Below are 19,435 nucleotides of genomic sequence, written 5' to 3'. Positions count from 1 at the left end.
TACAACCGTTCATTCACTTTCGTTTCTTACTATTTAATCTATGCAAATAAAATTTTATTGCTCGATTAATTATCACTAATCGAACACACTTCAAACTTTATTTTCACTTTTTTTTTACAATTTTTCCACTATTTTGCCGTCCACAGCTCTTTTCCCGTCCACTCACTATATCGACGACCGCGGTATTCCGACGTTTTCTGACATTATTGGCTCCGATTATGAAACTAATCCTACTTAAATTTTTTTGCACATCATCCTCTATCAATCACAGCCATTCGTTTGATGCTACCTCTTCTGAGAACGTCACAATCGCTGCGGACATATTTTGGTGACACGACCCCGCCGACATAGCCTACAAATGCTTTCGCATTAATAAAGCTTGGCTAAGCACAATCCATAGTCGGCACAGGCAGACTAATTTGCTGTAAATGTTCAAGCTGTGCCATAAATACTGAAAACTTTATCATACGGCATCACCATCACGAGCTAATCGGGTCCATTGTAGGACTGAGGTCCCTCTCCCAAACGCCTCCAGTCACTTCTGCCTTGTGTCATCCACATCATTATTCCAGCAAATTCCCAAAGCTTGTCACTCCATCCGGATCTTAGCCAGCATCGTCTGTGTTCTCCTTCCTTTGGTATCCACTCTAACACTCCAACATACAATTAGTTACCATTTGGTTTTATCTTTTGACCCAGTTTATGTTTCTTATTTTTCTTCGAATAATGTTGTGTGATCGTGCCAGTTTGGCAAGTGGTTAATCTTTCACTAAGAGAGAAAAACCCTACAAACACAAAAAACATGACAGTCAATGCAACTTATTCCTTTATTTGCCAGGCTAGGAGCTATGTTCAACCAAGCGAATGGTCGTCTTTCAGTGGTGGTGCTGATGCTCTGAAAAAAAAAAGAGAGGCAGCAGGAGTTACATCCAGGTGTTTAGCTTTCAGTGCAATAGTCATAAAAAGTGTGTACATTAAACTTTCTTTGACTAGCACAGCTAATAATGGGTCTAAGTTTAGCTTTGACCCTATTCACTCAATCAGTGCGTAGAAAGACCTGGCCTCAAAACATTTCTTTTTGCAAGCGAACAGCGTTAAAACAGGTGAACGAAGAAACACACAAAAGAAAAGACAATACCATGCAGTACTGCATGCTGTGTTTTGTGTATCATTTTTGTACACAAGCTACCTAAGAAGAATGTGCCACTAAATAGCTTGCGCGCACCCCACTGCACACACACTAGTATCATTCCTCGTCTTCAATTTAACTTATCACCTTGGAGAACTCTGCTTAAAAAGTTGGAAGGTTTAAAAAGGCACCAGCTTCAACAGGCTGTCTACGGTGCGTTGCACATTTTCATGCTGCCCCAGTGTTCGCGGCGCACCTTCTCAGGCAATTTTAGATTACCAGCTTGACGCCGGAAATAAATTCCCACTGGCCCTACATACCACATACTTTGCCACATTTTTATCCTCTACACCAACTGCAAACCCTTCTACCAACTGCTTTGTTGCTTGCCAATAGGGCCGTGGCCAGAGTGAAATTTTTCAAAAAGGAACAGCTCGACTTTTGACAGGGACGAAAGGAAAGACACATGGGGAGACAGGTGCTGTCCTCGTTGAGCAAACTACTGTGGCACTTGAACTGCAGGGCAGTTTGCGCCCTAGGACACACCACACCTACAGCCCAGCATCACTCGAGACGCAATACCTTTTTTTTTCCGACAAAGCAAGCAAGTAAGGTAAATAAATGGGGTAGTACAGAACGCCCACCAGTAATGCACAAAATTTAGGCACTCAAATAGCCACAGACTCACAAAAAGCCACTGTGTTTTCCCTCAACAGAAATGCAGTTGTTGGCAAAGAGAAGAAATACGAAATTACAGGTAAAACCTGCTGAGCTTTTGATTGTGGTCGAGTAGAGAGATTCCATATTTTGACGTTTTGGTCCTAACACCACACGGCACTCTAGCACCAATCTGTTCACTGCTTGTGGACTCACCTTCTGCCTGCTTGCGCATGCGTTCCTTGTGAGCTGCAACTGCCGCCGGCGAGTTAACTGCAAGATGAAGGTACGCCAGTGTCAGCATGCTTTAACATGTCAATCTTACCAACAGGGGCACGTGAATCAAAAGGAAATGCTAATTTATTTGCATACCCCTTTACACTTCACACAGGAACACGGAGAACTGAATTCCAAGGCATCAGAACAAAAAGTTCCAGTACGCTGTCATTGCTGCATATCTAACATGGCTGTTGTAGTCATCAGGCCCAAGCTGTGTGCCCAAGCCTTGGTGTGAATGCTCGTCACAGTACGTTATCATATCACATGAAAAGAAATGACCCTCTCTACAAAAATTAATATATATATATATATATATATATATATATATATATATATATATATATATATATATATATATATATATATATATATATATATATATATATATATATATATATATATATATATACATAAAAGCATTTCTCGATATTAAATGTTTATTTCACTTCACGATTGAAAATAATCCTTTTATTGGTGAAAATACATTTCTCAACACCGACTTTGGAGGTGTCCTACAATGCTGGATACTATAGACGGATACAACTTAAATCTGCAGTGAAGCTCTGCCAACTTTAAGAGCTCGCTCACTGAATCCCTCGATGACAAAAATGTATTCTGTTGTTAAAACTTGCTAGCTAAAAAAGAAGATAATCAGACGAAAAAAATGGTAAACTCTAGAATTTTGATACCTGCCTTGTTTAAGGAAGTCAAATGTTAAAAAGCTGATGTCGGTTACTGTTGAGATTGGCTAGCAGATTAATACAGGAGCTGCGGAGCATGGCCCAATGTTAACAACTGCTGTTTTCTTAAGTTGTACACGACTACTATAGGGAAATTTGCTACCTGTAACATGTGGTAAAGCTTCATACATTTCCCTTCGACTTTAAAATTACATTTATTATCAAGCGTGGCATCCTTAAGACAATTCGCAAAAATTGTTTTCATTGCAGAATCGCGATGCAGTCAATGGGGTCGAATTTAAAAAATGGTGTCCAAAGGAGACTGGTGGATCTTTCTGGCCACACAAATCTTAACGCTCACACACAACCCTTGATAATGAATAGCTTAGACCCTCTTGAACCTATGTTAGCGGGTGCAAGCTTTTACACAATAAACATTTAGAGTTACTGCACAAAAAAACGGTGTCCTACATGTAGGACGCTAGGCATATATGGGTTAACAGCAATAAATGCATTTGTGTCGGCGTGTGTCAGGACTGGGTTAAGTGGAGAGATATGGGAAAGGCCTTAGTCCTGCAGTGGGTGTTGTAGCTGCTGCTGCTGTGCCATATGGCCTACCATGGTCGGCTTGTGCTCTGATGTGCTTGCGATCACATGGTGGTGTGGCGGTGACTCAGGCACAGAGAGCGTACATTTCTTGTGTCTGCAACCCTTCACACAGTTTGCACCAGTTCCACTCTCGCAAATAACACACAAGGCAAAATTGACAAAGCGAGAGTCAGTCCAAACATGCAAGAGATGCTGGCCGATGTGCAAAACCCTCTTGCTGCACACATGATGCTGAATGCTGCCACAGACTAACCTAGGGTCGTGATGCAGTGCCACACTGACTGCATTGGCACACTTGCAAATTCTGGGTATCAGGGTAAAGTGTGTAGAACCCAATTCTAGGCTCGAACTAAGGAATGGCATCCCTGAAGGCTCTGCAATAACGGCTGCACCCAATACAGCCAAGCTGATCGTTGCAGTTTCTCCAAGTGCACTCGAACAAGTGCAGCACAGATATGCGACCTTCCTGCAATAGTCCTACTAGTAAGGCGATTAATTTCCCAAACTCTTTGCCGGCCAACGCTGAGCTGGTCAATCAACATGATTTTTGAAACCTTCGGCTTTTGCTTTCACGTTCCGTTAATTTCGCATGGTTGCTGGTTAAATGCGGCAGGCTCAATGGCCGATGGGTATGGAAGAGTTTCACAGAACAATGCGACAGCAGGCCCCTGCTTTTCCAAAGACGAATCGCACTGCCAAACTCACCGAAACCATACGTGCACATGCACACCGTTGGTCAACCAACTCACCTGCCCTGTGAATGGGCATCACCATGAAGACGAAGTAGATAACGAAGCCACCGCAAAGGTAGTATCTGACTAGCCAGAAGTTCTGGAAGTGGAACTTGTACGGGAACTGGACGAGCTTCGCTGTGAAGGTGTAGGGGTACTTCATGCGCCTGCCCGTCGCTGGGGCAGCCTTAACGGCCGAGGATGCCGCAGAAGTCGCCGCAGATGTCGTTTGCAGCCTGCGCAATGACATTTAGAGAAAGTCGGGAACATCACTCGTTTAAAGAGAGAGAAAAAAAGGAAATAATCACTTCTATCATCTCAACCGGCCCACCGGAGCTCGGCTGAGGCCGGTCGGGCATGCAAAAGATTCACAGCGAAAGGAAACAACAGGCGCGAGAGATACCTGGCCACTCTGGCGACAATCCCGGCGACCTGTCGCAGGGACTGCATTTTGCTTTGCCTCAGAAATGCGTGGTTTAGTTTGTCCAAATAAAGGAATTTGCTCGATACACAGCCAATGTGCTAACCAGAGGACAAATGGAGGCCAGTGCAGCGAATTAAGTTTTGTAGTGCAGCGTACGGCCACAACCTTTCAAAGGAGTAACAAGTGTAAGATGTCCACAGATGAAAATTAGCGCTGTAATAACATGCGACAAAAGTTTCGTCTTTAGTTATTTTAAAATAAAAACAAATGAAATATATATTGAAACTTTGTTTTAAAAATTTTAAAAAGTTGTATTTGTTCTTGTTGGTTAGATTTTATGAGAACTTATTTGCATTTCTGGCGCTGCTGGTGACGCGTTCATCTTCCACAAACAAGGCGCCGATCGGTCCACTAGCCCTCGTTCACAAGATCTTCAGTATTCTTAATGGCGGCGTATGCCTCAGCTGACGAGAAAAATATTTAACTTTCTACTGTAGGATTACATCGTTATGAGTTCCTAAATTAACGCGTAATAAATGACAAGATATCACAGGACGTGATGTCAATGCAACAGATGTCAGAATGTGTGACGTCTGCTGCTCACTGCTAGAACTTTTCGAAAAATGTAAGAGCATGCGTTACTCTCCTTCGATGGATTTGTGTGGTTAAGCCTATTGACTCATCCCAAAAATGCCAATTTGCCGTAGTGCTTTGCCCCGTGTGATGTGTGGTCGACGCGTGCGGTGGCAGGCCTACGCCCGGGCGTGCGCCTGGCTCCCGGCGCTCGGTTTCGAGCGTCCTGTGCAGCGCGGCGGTTGCGGTGTTGTGTGCGGTGCCAGCGCTTCGGCGAGCTAACCGTGAGCGCCGCTTTCCCGCAGATGACGCCGAAAACGCGTGCGGCCAGCGCTCGCCGCTCTCCAAGAACGACATCCTGGTGCTCTGCAGCTACGTCCAGTCCTGGAATCAGAGGTGGGTGCCCCCAGATCGCCGCGCCGACACTCGTCCCGCGAGATCGTGTTGTGTTGCCAAGCCCGCCAGCTGACGCGCCGCCTCTGCGCGCCTCTCCACCGACCAAGCTCTACCACCGTGCTCAAATAGCGTAAACATGTGCCACAGACAGGGAGCCCGAAAGTGCATGCCCCGCAGAGGCCGTTGCATTCGGACGACGATGGTTTAGCGAAGGCCGTATCCTGCAAGCACGCACGCTGCAGATGTTGTTGTTGTTCGCTCGCGAATAATTCACCGCATAGAGCTTCGCGCCAACTTGCAACGGCACAGTCTCCCTTTGGCTCCTCTCAGGTCAGGCATCGAGCACTTTTCTTAGCAGTAGCGCTAACTGACCGACTTTCAGCACGCGCTGGCAGCCTCTCTGCACATACAACCACCTCTGCAGCAGGGGGAATGTGATGATTTCATTCATATGTGTTCCTTTAGTGGACGTAATGGTGTGGACGCGACCTGTTCAGCATTTTTCCCTAGGCTCCGTTGCTGTATGAATGCCTCTTCCAAATAAGAGTACTTGTTGCCTTGTTTAGCTGCTGCTGCAAGAGCTGCTGTTGGTCGCTGAGTGAGGCGCCTACTATGTAGTGTAAACTAAGTAATTGCAGAAGGTTCTTATAAACTGTTACCAAGATATGACCGTTCCTAAGAGCATTGTTATTTTCTCTTTTCCGTGTAAACATTACTATAATACAATCAGTTTATCCCGTTGTCTTAAGATAGCTTCTCATTTCAGTGTAAACATTACTGTAATACTACTGTCTCTGTGTCTTCTGTTCGTTCCCTTGCGCCATTCAACTTTATGATGAACCAACTAGCCCAACAGCAAGTACTTCTGTAATTTATCCCTTTGTCTTAAGATAGCTTATTCCATTTTCTATAACCTAGTAATCAAACGTTCCATTGCTTGCAGTGAAAGCTAAGTTCACAGTTAAACCAGGTGTTCGCAGAATGCACAAAAATTGATGACAGCTTTTCGTTTAATGTGTTCATTGTGTGACGTTCATGTTAACAGCCTGAACTTGCAAGACATGTACTAAGGAGTGAGACAACACAGACAGCTGTGCTGTGTTCCTGGTTTATTTGTCATCTTGTATGTTCGAGCTACAAACATAAGCAATGTGATGACCCAACCAGGTCATGTGCAGGCCGTCTTTTAATGATAAACTTGTTCTTCCGTGGCCCAGTATCATCGCATAACATTACCAAAACTTCTGCTGCTATCATTGTTTCTGAAATTGTTGTTTACAATGTCCTCTATGTCATCAAAAGAAATTGCGTACATTTGCCATTAATGCAATATCTCATCTTTGCATATAAGCACGGTTATGAAAGAAAACATATAGAAAGCACACTTGTTTTCTTTGTAGGAGCATTAATTCCATTCTTTGCAAGTGTCAGGGCAGCAGTCATAGTACTTCATTTCATTACAGACACTCGACTGTAAATGTCCTGTATCATTTATTGGCTTGTAGACACTTTTGCGAGTGGTCCTGGGCAGCCCATTGAACATCATTTTAGCCATCGCTGGCATTGACAAGTGTCTTTCTGTTGCACTAATTTTGCACTGAAACCTCCACACTACAGTAAAAGGCTTTTGCTTGTGATGTGTTTCCATAATTCCATGCGGTCGATCACATCCAGCTTGCTTGTCTTTTGGAAGCACTCGCACGTTTTGACATTAGGGTGTTGTCCATTTAAAAGACTTGCGTATCTGGATTTGGGCTACTTCACAAAAATTCTCTCTAAATGCAAATAAATGACAGTATGAACATGGATTTTGGCTGCTACCTTCATGATGTATAAATGCATATATCATTGATCAATGCTGTAGACCCTAGGTTTGGGTGAGTGCCATGTGTCAAGTTTAGTGGCTACAGAATGAAGGGCTGCGATGTCTTTCATCTTTTAATCTCCTGAAAGTCTGCCCGTTTAATTTTGATTTGCATTCTGAAGGAGGGATATGGGAAACCTCTTTGTGCTCCTTTGAAAAAACTTGCTGTCAGACATAGTGTTGCGCTAGTTGCACACAAAGAATTGGAAGTTAGCACCTACCTAATTCATTTGTAACTCGCACGGAGTACCATTCCTCTCACAGTGCTTGTTTATGTAAACCATTTATACATTTTGTGTCAGAATACTTAAGAGTAATGCTGAATGTCACTTCTGTGGCGATGTAGGCTAAATATGGCTGTCCCACTTTTTGGGCTTCTTCGTTGTCACCAGAAGAAAGAGGCTTGGCAAACTTGATTATGTGTGGTTCATGAGAATTCTCCACACGTAAGCAAAACTTGGTAGCAGTGGGCGTGTTGTCTCCTAAATCATGTTTGTTTGTGACAGATAGATTGCCCATGATTTCATTCAGGGACCATATACGTGCAAGTTTGCTTTGAGGTGCTTTTTTTTTTATTATACCAAGACTGTGTGGTATGTGGCAGTAGGTATCGCAAAATTATGTGATGGGGTTTTCATTGTGCTTCTATCATGGTCAGTACCCTGGTCAGTGAAAACGGTTCCCCACTTCATTGTATAAAGCCTATGTCATGCCAAGAGTGCAAGCTGTCACATGGTGAAGCAGCTTGGGACCTTTTGGAGGAGCATTGTACAAGTCAGTAGGGGTTTAGGGTGGATACTGGACCATATGCCATGAAAGTTTCTTTGAAAACAAGGCGACGACTGAGGCTAGTTGGTATTCCATAGCTGTAGTACAAACGCGCCGAGTTTTACAATCACAACATGACCTTGCAAATTGCACGCTGAACTTCGTCCAGTCGTGCCTCGTGTTGTGATTGTAAAACTCAGTGCCTTTGCAAAACCTCGTTCATGCTACACATGCTGCTAATGCTTCTAAATTTCATGCTGTGTTATTCAGGCAATGCACATGCTGCTACAAGGACCCACAGAGCTTCGACAAGTTCAATGCAGTCATCCAGGGTCTGCTGCAGACGGTACTACTGTTGCTGCGGCAGCTACGGCAGCGGCTAGGTGCTGCTGAAGGGCCGGAAGCAGCAGAAGAGGCTGTCTTGCCGGACAGCCAAGATGGCAATCAGTCAGCAGCATGTGAGTTGCTGAAATGCCCTGCTCTGTTTGGCGAGGCAGTGAGGCACATTATTGAAGCATTACCTGTGGTGAAAGTATGTTTGAAAAATCCTCACCATATATAATTTAAATGCGTGAATGTTCCCTGTATGCATGAAGTGTCTTATTCTAATGATGCAGTCATTTTTCATTTGTATAAGAAAGTTCACTTTTATTGTTGAATGTACAGTCGGCTGCAAAAATGAAGGGGCAAAAATGAATATTCCAAGTTCCATTAAATTTTTGCAGCTTACTATGTGTTTTTATTGCAGTGTAGTAAATATAGCATTTGTTAAGTTGAATAAGTTGTATATCTTTTGCATGCAGTGCAGCTACACCTTAATAAAGACATAAAAGATGGTCATGTGACTGAAAATTTTTCTGAGCTGAATGAAGCCTTCTATGTCTTGGCAGAAAAATTGTGGCCTCTAAAATGTAAGCACTTCTCTTTGCTCACATGTTCTTGGAGCTGCTTAGGTTAAGAAAAGAGGACTCAAAAAGATTGAGTACCGAGCAGGATATGGAGAAATTTATCCGTATCATTTTGCGTTAAACATTTCAGGACATGCAACAGCTTCGTGACGCATGTCACATGTATCTTACTGAATGCTTACTGAACATCTCTTATGGAACATTGTCTTGAAACAACCCTGTCTCACTTCTTATTTAAATATTGTGAACCACGAGGAAGGGTCAGAGTGTTTCTGTAGTAACTTTTTTTTTTTTGGATGGAGCAGAGACTTTCTGACCTCCTACCTGGGAGAATATAATAAACTGGGGTTGAAATGGGTAATACCAGGTAATGTGATTCTGTTGAATGTTGCCTTCAGTGTGGCTAGTTGCACTGGTAATTCTATAGGAGCTTTTTACAGATGAACAAGTTTTCGAGCTTGGTATATGATATAGTGTAACCCTGTTCATGTGGCCAGCTCAGTGCCATTGGTTGACTTTTGAAATATGGCATTTGCGATAGAGCTCTTACAGAGTTCACCTGCGGTGTCTGTGGTTTAAGAATGGTGTGCCTCAGTGTAAGGAAAGTGAAACACGAATGTAGCTCAGCTTGCAGTACCAATTGTTCATTTGTTTCGTACCAGCAGTATGAGTTGCAAACAAAACCTGGCTTCATGATCTAATTGTGCTGATGCTTATAGTAGAGCATATGGGGGATTTAGTACTCAACATGGCATTGAACTATTCACGCATGGGTTCCTGCCCAATTCCATAGAATTGAGCATCAGTGCATTTTGATGTTAGAACTGTGTTCTGTTTACTTCGGAAGCTGCTTGCATGTATAGGTTGGGCTGCACTTGCCTGCAAGCATTGTCTGTGGAACCCTGCAGCTTAGACTGTGCATTGCTTGCTTAGCCTCGTGATGCGCTGCTCACCCACTTATTTGTACGCCTAGCTCACTCTGTACTTGCTGACATGCACAGAGCAGGTTTAGAGAACATTGGGGACTAATTGAAGTTGGTCTGTATCGATTTATCATCATGTTTTACTAGCAGAGCGGTGTCTTTCATCAAAAACTGAGCTTTTGTAAGCTAGAAAAGGCCAAAAAAAGAAATGCAGGTACTGCTGTGGCAACCTGTTGTCACAAGTCAACTGAATGATGTCATGTAATTATTTTGTTTTTGGATCCCTGAGGCTAGACTGCGCTACCATCCACTTCGCGTCTATAACCATTGGTTTCTTAATTCGACGTCATCACAAGTGTCACAAGTTTGAATTGAGCGCTGAAAAAAAAAAAATATTTCATTTCCAGCTTCAAATTTTAAATGGTTCGTGTACCTTTTACTGCCAAGTGAACATCAAGAGATGCTCAAAAAGCAATGAAGTTGAATATTACTGGGAACAAAAATTATAGACGATGAATGCTATTGATGTGGCAGAGTATGTGTTAGCATTAGTGTTTCCCTCGGACGGAGCAGCCACTCCCGCTGAACGGTCCAGACAGTGCGAGTGGGTGGCGTGATCCAGTCCGCCAGTCACCGTGTGACACGCCGTAACTCCGCTCCACTCTCCTGGTCAAATTCAGCAACCACAGTGTGACGCACCATACCCCACCCACCACTCCTTGCCTCCCGTGCTCTTTTCCTCTCACTTTTCTCCCCTGAAAGTGGAGAGGGGGACTTCTTTCCCCTCTTTGCCACCTGCCTACCGAGGCTTCAGATGGTCGGATGGACAGATTTTTCCAATGTGGAGAATGAATTTAAAAATTGAATGGGGAGTTGTCCTAGGGTTCCTTTAAACTCCTGCAAAAGTGACAAAAGCGTGCAAGTTGTCCGCAGATCGTTGTGCTGCCGAGGTGTGCATGTTGCGTGGAATTGTCGACTGAGCCCACCACCCCTGCTTATTTCACTGTTGTGTGCTGTAGGTTGTGCTTTCTCTTGCACCCACGTGTCTCCTCTAGGTGACGACTTCCTTTGTTACCTTCAAGTGCAGCCTGCCTATTACCAGCAGCCTTCCTTCTTTTCTTTCCGTTCCTTCTCTCCTCCTCTGCAAGGTAACTGCCTGCCGCTCACGCATTGCTGGCCTGCTGCTCTCCAGTGGTGGGGCGCTCGGGCATGAAGTGTGTGTACACAGAAATGTACCGCTGAAATTTCACGCATGACCGAAACGGCATTCTTGTGGCCTTTTGGCTGGAATGGCAAAGCAGTTTAGTCTGCCTCTACAGTTTCTGGCGCCACTTTGTAAGCCATACTGGGTGTGAGAGCTGGCCAGCCTCTTTTCGTTTTGGGGAAAGGGGTGGAATTTATATGTGGCCGCAGCTTTCTTGTCTTGAAAGCTCAGCACTGAAAGTAGCAACTCCATAGTCTGTATTGCATGTAAACTGGATTATTTTCTGTATTAGCACCTCTTGGATCAGTTTTGTTACGAACTGCATGCGTGCTATTTTGTTAATTTTATTAGTTTAAAAATAAGCCTGATTTAGTCAAGTAATCTGATTTAAAGTCAATGCAAATGTTTGTCAGTAATCTAAAATTTGTGAATAAAAGAGTGTGTTCCATTTTGTTATTTATTAGAATGCTGCAACCCAAGTGTCGACTTATATTTGTGCAATATATTCACTTGATTCATAGTAGAAAGTACTGCATCCGGTTGCTTGTGTTTGCTTTGGGATTTGCATGGCTGTTGCCACTCCTAGACTTTCTCGGGCAATTTTCTCTCCGCTGCTTTAGAATGGGAACATAGCTACGGTATTTGGTTATGGTGTTCACGGCCAGGTGGAGATGGAGAATGGACAAATCGTGTGCACAGCACTGTCGTAGCATAGGTAAATGCTACAAGGGAAGAAGAATTTAGGAGACGTGTTTTTGAAGTTTTTTACAGGCCTGAATGAAAGATGCATGAAGCCATGTACTATAATGTAATTTGCAACACTTACGTATATTCTGAATGTATTCTTTGGCACAGGTTGGCCAGAAGCCGTGGCCCGTATTTTAACTTGCGTACCTTTTGGAAACGTCCCTTTCTGCAACATTTGGTTGGTCAAAATGCCGGAAGCGGATGTGCTGGATTCGAGCCGACACGTCGCGTTTGATGTTTTGGCCACTCATGTGTTGCTGAAATAGATGCTTTCGAAAGGGACGCAGGTTAGAATACAGGCCCTGGCTAGTAGCACTCCAACTAGAATTTAAAAAAAAGTCACTGCTACATTTACAAATTTTCTTTCCTTTCTGGTAGGCTTTTTTCCCCCTTTTTTTGCTAATTTTGACTTGTGGTGCCTAGTTAGGCCTGATGTGTGAGGTGTAATTCATGCAATCTGCATGTCATTGTTGCATTCTCTTCACGTTGACAGTCGGCATCACGGTTTCTGTGCCAGCTGGGACATGTTGATGCACCTTGCATTTCTTGGGCAGAAAATGAAGCCATAAGCTTTTTGTTGCGCGTGTTCTGGTTGTCGTCAGCGTGTTCTGCTTGTATCTTGCAATTGGTGTAGTGGAAGGCTGGAACCTGGATGACCAGGAGAAGCTGTTGCATTTCGCTTCAAAGGTGTTCCTCCTCAACTTCCCACTTTACGTGGCTTTCAAGCACAGCCTCCACTCGAAGCTTGAGGTGGGTGATCCGCATCAGCTTCTTCTCTTGTATTCTTTTTTTTAAAGCAGACAATGTTCAGTTGTAATTATTTATTGCATTTCTTTTCCTCGCTTCCTTCAGGAGGTCTCGCAGGCGGAGATAGCAGCCTTGAGCACTGTGTGTGATGTGAATGTGAGTGGCTTCCTTCTGTGTGATAGGCTAGTTCTACCCGTTCCAACCAAGTTGAAATTGTTTCAGTGAAAAATTTTATTGTAAATTGAATATAATGAACAGATGATGGAACCAGTGAAACTGACGCAGGACAAACCAAGGAGGCAAACACAGAACACCGCTGGACTTACAACTGATTTATTCCGATGAATTGAGCCACATTTATACATAATTCCTGTGCAAGCGCACAATCTGAACTAGGTGCAGGAAAACTTTACGAAGATAAAAACTGAAACTCTTTTTCAGTGATTGATTGAAGGATCGCCAACGCATATCTGCCAACGCATATCTGCCAACGCATATCTGCCAACGCATATCTGCCAACGCATATCTGCCAACGCATATCTGCCAACGCATATCTGCCAACGCATATCTGCCAACGCATATCTGCCAACGCATATCTGCCAACGCATATCTGCCAACGCATATCTGCCAACGCATATCTGCCAACGCATATCTGCCAACGCATATCTGCCAACGCATATCTGCCAACGCATATCTGCCAACGCATATCTGCCAACGCATATCTGCCAACGCATATCTGCCAACGCATATTACATATCTGCTTATTTTTCCTGATTAAGAACGCTTCCAGCAGCTCGCGCTGACGTCTTGATTTCTCCTGACCGATAATGCCCACCAGGTACAATGAAACTGCAGACCATATTTAACTGTGGCGTGATTAAAGATTAATCGTGGTGCTTTTAAATAGGGAAGTGTATGTCATACATGAAACATTAATTTTTTTCTCAAGACTTCTTTGTTTAGAGGCCAGTTGGTGCTACTTGATGCAAGTTGTCAACTTTGGCGATTGCATATATTTATGAGGGACACAGTCAAGCATATATTTTTTTTTATTTATGCACTGTATTTTTTATATTTCGAACAGTTTCAGGACTTAACTTGAATCCTATGTGTAAACCCTATTCACTTTCATATTTTGCGGGTGGCAGGAGAATCTTTTGTGGCAATTCTGTGCCCCGCCAGCTGCCAAATTGTTGTGAGGTTCGATGACATACTTTGTCACCATGAGGAGTGGCTCACTCATGCTCACTCATGAGCGCCTTTCTCCAGTTACTTGCTCACACTCATAGTCATAGCGGGCTCAAACTCATGTCTGCTCGCATGCACATGAGCTCCTCGACACTGATGTCCAATCACAGTGATGGGAACAAAATGACGCACTTAAGAGTGAGCCTGCCAACCTGTGCAGCTGCGATGTTGTTTAACAAGTAATGCAGGAGCTGCTTTTCAGCCGTTTTACCGACCTCCTTCTGCCCCTGGGTGCATGTGCAGGACCTGGACATTCCGGTGCACCTGCTGCGCAATGTGGCCCATTTCTGCGGCCAGGGCGGCCTGTCCCTGCTGCATGCCTGCTTCCAGGATGTGGCCCCCCAGCGGCTGCCCATCGGCCTGGCCCACGCACTCGTCTCGCTCGTCTCCAATGTGAGTGTGCTTTTATATACAACAGCGGCAGCTTTACGAGGAGGGACTTTTTCAGTGCCTAAGTGTTGTCAGCATCTCAGCTTAGCGCGTCATAACTGAAACCTCGCAGATTCTTCTGCCGGCTTAGCAAAAAATGTTGTCCAGATGAGAGTGAGCTGTAAAGGACCTGCGTATAAAGGACCTGGCTTGCTGTCTTGCGAACATGTCACATGTGGTCATGCGATGGACATAGGATTGTAAGTGAGCACTCTAATCCATGCTTGTGTGTGTGTGTGCGTGCACGCGTGTGTATGGGAGGGGGGGATAGCGCAGCTGTCACTATCGCATCTGGGAACTTCAGTCTTTTTTTCCTGACTCTTTTGGGTGCACACTTCAGCCCGATGCTTGTACCCAGAAGGGGCACATAGGCATCACTATTGTACGAAATTAAGCAGCTGGCCAAGCATTATGGAGGCCAGGAAGCGTTCATTCTACGCAACGCTATGAGGAAATGACCCACAATAACATGCAGCATTTTTAAAAGTGCAAAAATAGCTACTGCCTAACGTATAAAAGAGGCCAACAGCGACAGAAACCAAGAAGCATAGGCAGCTTAATAGCAACGGTCATTTATAAATCAATGAATTCCGTGCAGTGTGATTTTACTGTTCCAATTTGCACTTACTGTTGGGGCACTGTGCAAGACATGGAGTATGTCTTGCACAGTCTGTCACAGATGTCTTTCATAACTGTCCACAGGAGCCAAAGTGGCTTAGTGCACCGATGTTACAGGTGAGATCCTTGTGTGCAGCAAGATGTCATGGCAGTGTGTTGCATGCCAGCGGAAAGAAAGAAAACACTGGCCACAAAGTGTGGACATTTACTGGCCACAAAGTGATCGTGTGAAGCTATTTGACACTGTTTACTACAGGCTATAATATTATAAAGTACTGGTTCATGTTGCTTATTGCAAATATGTCTGCCCTAAAAAGCAGGAGCCTCCTAAAGACAGGCAAGTGCAAAAATGTGGCGCCCACGTGTTTTGAGGCTTGGCGCAAATATATCTTTGCGGCCTTGTCAGAGTTATCAGATAACACATAGCAAACACAATGACTATGCACTTACTGTTGATACAGTGTTCCTTCTTGCATGTGTTCCTTCTTGCATAACTGTCCACAAGAACCTAGGGAATGTTGCTAGATTTTTTAAATTTTTTTGTGTAATCAGTGGAAAATTATTAGGCTGATTATTTTATGGCTGAAAGATCATTGATTAGACAGTAGAAGGATGTGGTTGTTCTTTCATCTGCTTTGTAATCGGTTATCTTTCAGCCGTAAAATAATCACACTAATAGCATCTGCTACAAGACAAGGCACATGCAGAAATATGGTGCCCACATGTTTTGAGGCTTGGTGCCAAAATATCTTCGTGGCCTTGTCAGAGCTATCAGATAACACGAAGCAAACACGGTGACTGTTGGGCGCATACACTGTCAGAGCCGGCCACCAGCGCACAGTACATGCTTTTGTGTTGCCCTCTCCCATGTTTTTGCTTTTGACTATTGGTTGGCTGTTACTGTGTTGCGGCTTTCATCAAAAATTTTGTTATTTCTTGTTGTATTTGCATTGAATTTTTTGAGCATATTGAAAAATAATTTGTGACTACTGTAAAAAAATTTCGCTGTTATATCACCAGAAAATTGTTTTCTAATGCATATTTTTGCTCCGAAACTTGTGAAAAGGCTTCAGAGTTGAGAAAATGCGGCAGAAGGCTCGTTCAGCATTCATTGTGTTCCTACTGGTGTTCTACACGTCAAGACATTCTTGTTTTTTTTTTTTTACAAAGCACAAATTTTGGTTTTAAATTTTTGTAATGCAGTGTCTGTTCACATATCTAAAGTGAGGATAAAATTTCATAGAAGAAATTTAAAGATCACAAATCTGAAAAACAAAGAATGTCTTGGCCTGTACTATGGTCATAGGAGTGCAATGAAACTAACCGGGTCAAAATAGATAAAACAGTTATGAAGAAATCTGCTCTGCAAGATGAATATCTGGGCAGAAAACTGCAGCGGAAAAAAGCACCCATTGTTCGAGCATTTCTTCACAATATGGAGCCACTGCAGAATTTTGTTTAGTGAACCAAAACACAGTGAATCAAAACCACAGGAGAAAAGTGAGGTTTTCTTTTTAAATTCTTTTTTGCTGCATCATTGTCCGTGTAGCAATATAAAAATGTGTGTTGTCTGCAGGTCTGTATGTGCTGGTCATACCTTTTGCTAAGTGACTGGCTTTAACCTCGTTGGTTGTACTGGTTGTGTCTGTGTAATCTTTTTTTTTTTTGCCTCTGACGTGACATTGACTAGTTCAGTTAATATTTATTTTATTTATTTTATTTATCACATACTGCGGACCAAATACGGTCCAAGCAGGAGAGGCACAGTACAAAACAATAGAGTACAAAACTTCGACCTTGAAAGAAAAGAAACATGACGACGAAACAAGTACTAAAAAGGACGACCAACACTTATAAAACGCTAAATAGGCAAACGCTAAATAGGCAAACGCTAAATATATTGTATTGTTTAATCTTTTACTGCATTCTTTTGCTTCTGTTGTCATTTCAGTGACTGTTTTCTGTATTTGTTCTTCTCTAATTTTTATTCACTACTGGATTGCTACTGGCAGTTAGTTATAAGGAAGCAGGAATTTGATTAGTTACTTTTTTAAACTGCTTTTTCTGCAGTACTCCAAGCTCAGCTCAGTGGTAGCGGCTTTTTGAGACACTATTTTTCAGATTTGGCCCTTAAAGATCTTGTATGCCTTTCTCTTTTTTTTTTCCCTCCCTACCGACAGTTGAAGCTGTGGATGAATCTACCATGCGTTGTCCAGCACCTAGTTCCCCTGCGGTCTTCAGTCATTCGGTGAGTGTCGTAACTCTTCCGTGCCCCCTGGGGAATACCTAAGTTCATAATACTTTTGTAAAAGCAGTACTGCATTTTGTTTTCATCACCGAGCATTTGAAAGCAAACACTTTTTTTTTTTACTTGGTACAAGATTGATTAGTTTTGGAGCTGTTAATTTTTTAACAAGCTACTATACTCCATCTCTCAAGTGTTTCTGCAGCACTGCAGAAGCCGCGGCTCTCTCGTCCAGTCAGGGCTGCACGAACGCAGCAAATAGTCCCTCATATATTTGAACTTGGAAAGTACAGCGAACATTTTGTTCACTGTTTACACTAGCAGAGAAAGTCTACATGGACACAACTGTGCAGCCCCGCTGCGAAGTGGTTTGCCACAGTTTGCTAACATGGTGTCCGCAGACTCAGCTGTGTCTCCTGAGTGTAGCAGCTGGACGCTGGTGCTCTCTCCTTCCCAGTGATGGAGCCACAAGTCGCGAGAGGACAGGCATGGAGGAGCACATTTATGAAGTGCACACCGTTGTGATAGGCTCAGGTATCCGTAGCATCCACAGTGCCGCAAACGACGTGTCAGATGGAGTAGTTTAGGAAGCCAAACTCAAAATTGGGATGAATTGTCGGTTTGTGGCTCAGACTGCTTACTTGTTCAGCTCAGTTGAATAAGTCCAGGATGAATTTTTCTCCAACAATGAAGATTTGAAGAAACCCTGTAGTTCCTTCTAATTTTCTTTTTTCTTATGGCTGTGCTTCAATTGTTTAATGGTAATTGGTTCACTACTTGAAACTTACTCCATCTTAGGGTGATTCCTCTGGGCACATAGTGATAAGTTGGGATAAGTTCAGCCTTCCTAGCCGCTGTGGTGGCTCAGTGGTTTTGTTGCTGACCTGAAAGATGCGGACTTGATCCCGGATGTGGCGGTCGCATTTTGATGCAGGCGTAATGCTAGAGGCTCATGTACTGTGCAATATCAGTGCACATTAAATAATCCCAGTTGTGTGAAATTACCCAGAGCCCTCCACTACGGCCCCTCTCATAGCCTGAGTCGCTTTGAGGCGTTAAATCCCATAAAACCATCAGTGATGATAATGAATTTTTATGGCGCAAGAGCATCTGCGTCCAAAGAGCACCATGGCAAAACGTATTTATTTTTACTCAAGGTTAGGTCAGAGACCTATTTCGCAACCATTTCACCCTGAATAAGCCAAGCACCAGTCCAGGGGAGAGCTTGTACCCATTGTGTCACTGGCGGGGTACCCGGCGGCACTAGGAATCGAACCCCTTCACCTCCTGCATGCAAGGCGGGTGCGGGTGCTAGGCCACCGCTGCGGTTATAAAGCCAGCAGTCTTCCTGTTCAAGTTGTCATTGGTGCTTATGGCAGGCATTAATAGTGGGAAGGAAATTGTTTTTTTGGGGGGGGGGGGGGGGGGGGGAGGAAATGGCGCAGTATCTGTCTCACATCTCGGGGAAGGGATAAAGGAGGGACTGAGAGAAGAAAGAAGTAAGAAAGATACTAAGGGTAGACAGCTGGGCTAGTTGGTTGTTTGCATTATTACGGAACATGGTACCCAGCGCAAAGGGACAAGGAGACAAGGCGTTCGTGTTGCCTTCTCCCTTTGTCCTTGTCTCTTGCGCTGGTACCATGTTTCATAATTAAGAAAGATAGGCTGTAGTGAAGGGTTCGGGAATAGTTTGGACCACCTGGTGATCTTTAACGCGCACTGACATCGCACAGCACATGGGCGCCTTTGCGTTTCGCCACCACCTCATTGGTCGGGTTCGAACCCGGGTACTCCGGATCAGTAGCCGAGCGCCCTAACCGCTGAGCCACTGCGGCGGGTTAATAGTGGGGAGCTCTTTCTTTTTCTATACTGCTTACCGTCTTCCTTCCCGGGTCAATGGGCGCCTTGGCTTGAGTGCATGACACAACTCCTGCCTTTGCAGTTACCTGTGCAGTCGGTGTGAAGGGGAGCTGCGGGGTGCCACCAGCCGCAGCCTGTTCGAGCTGATGCTTGGGGCGGTCAAGGATCCACTGGACGTGCACCTGGCCCTGGACCGGGAGGGGCTTGAGCTGGCCTTCCGATGCTTCGTGTCACCAACGCTCACTATGCGTCTCTCGGGCATTGCCCAGATCAACGTAAGTGTGTGTGGTGGCTTTCGAACCGGGACCTTCACTTTGAAACCTTTTTATTTTGATGGGCATTTTGTGTTGACTTGCTATACTGACTGTGTCTAGAGAACCCTCAGTGGGTCGCAGT

At 44.1% G+C, this 19,435-nt stretch overlaps 2 protein-coding genes across 9 annotated transcripts in view; one reads left to right on the top strand and one right to left on the bottom strand.

The window, feature by feature from the left end:
- Nucleotides 1-808: 808 nt before the first annotated feature.
- roh (reduction of Rh1) lies at nt 809-4,666 on the bottom strand. The gene is made up of 4 exons (XM_077666135.1): nt 4,489-4,666; nt 4,104-4,321; nt 2,003-2,059; nt 809-895 (listed from the first exon to the last, which is right to left on the bottom strand). The coding sequence occupies exons 1-4, from the start codon at nt 4,533-4,535 to the stop codon at nt 876-878; spliced, it is 342 nt and encodes a 113-aa protein (XP_077522261.1). The 5' UTR covers nt 4,536-4,666; the 3' UTR covers nt 809-875.
- Nucleotides 4,667-4,926: 260 nt separating this feature from the next.
- Nucleotides 4,927-19,435, top strand: part of puf (ubiquitinyl hydrolase 1 puf) — an 89,832-nt gene continuing 75,323 nt past the window's right edge. For 5 of the 8 annotated variants that reach the window (XM_077666132.1, XM_077666126.1, XM_077666130.1 and 2 more), the window contains exons 1-8: nt 4,959-5,134; nt 5,388-5,478; nt 8,381-8,568; nt 12,527-12,642; nt 12,745-12,795; nt 14,131-14,280; nt 17,115-17,182; nt 19,122-19,314. In XM_077666132.1, coding sequence (XP_077522258.1) covers nt 5,092-5,134; nt 5,388-5,478; nt 8,381-8,568; nt 12,527-12,642; nt 12,745-12,795; nt 14,131-14,280; nt 17,115-17,182; nt 19,122-19,314 — 900 coding nt within the window. In that variant the 5' untranslated portion in view covers nt 4,959-5,091. Of the gene's footprint in view, nt 5,135-5,387; nt 5,479-8,380; nt 8,569-12,526; nt 12,643-12,744; nt 12,796-14,130; nt 14,281-17,114; nt 17,183-19,121; nt 19,315-19,435 lie in introns of all 8 variants that reach the window. The other 3 variants (XM_077666133.1, XM_077666128.1, XM_077666131.1) reach the window with 3 other exon arrangements.

The sequence above is a fragment of the Amblyomma americanum genome, chromosome 5 (genome assembly GCF_052857255.1).
Source record: "Amblyomma americanum isolate KBUSLIRL-KWMA chromosome 5, ASM5285725v1, whole genome shotgun sequence".
NCBI classification, from domain to species: domain Eukaryota; kingdom Metazoa; phylum Arthropoda; class Arachnida; order Ixodida; family Ixodidae; genus Amblyomma; species Amblyomma americanum.
The sequence above is the reverse complement of the archived record's forward strand: the minus strand, read 5'-3'. Positions and strand labels throughout refer to the sequence as shown.

Excerpts from the sequence above, each read along its gene's own strand:
- roh (XM_077666135.1), bottom strand. The coding sequence starts at position 4,535 with ATGCAGTCCCTGCGACAGGTCGCCGGGATTGTCGCCAGAGTGGCCAG. Across the intron at positions 4,322-4,488 it reads ATTGTCGCCAGAGTGGCCAG|GCTGCAAACGACATCTGCGG; the intron begins GTATCTCTCGCG and ends GTCATTGCGCAG. Across the intron at positions 2,060-4,103 it reads GATGCCCATTCACAGGGCAG|TTAACTCGCCGGCGGCAGTT; the intron begins GTGAGTTGGTTG and ends TTCATCTTGCAG.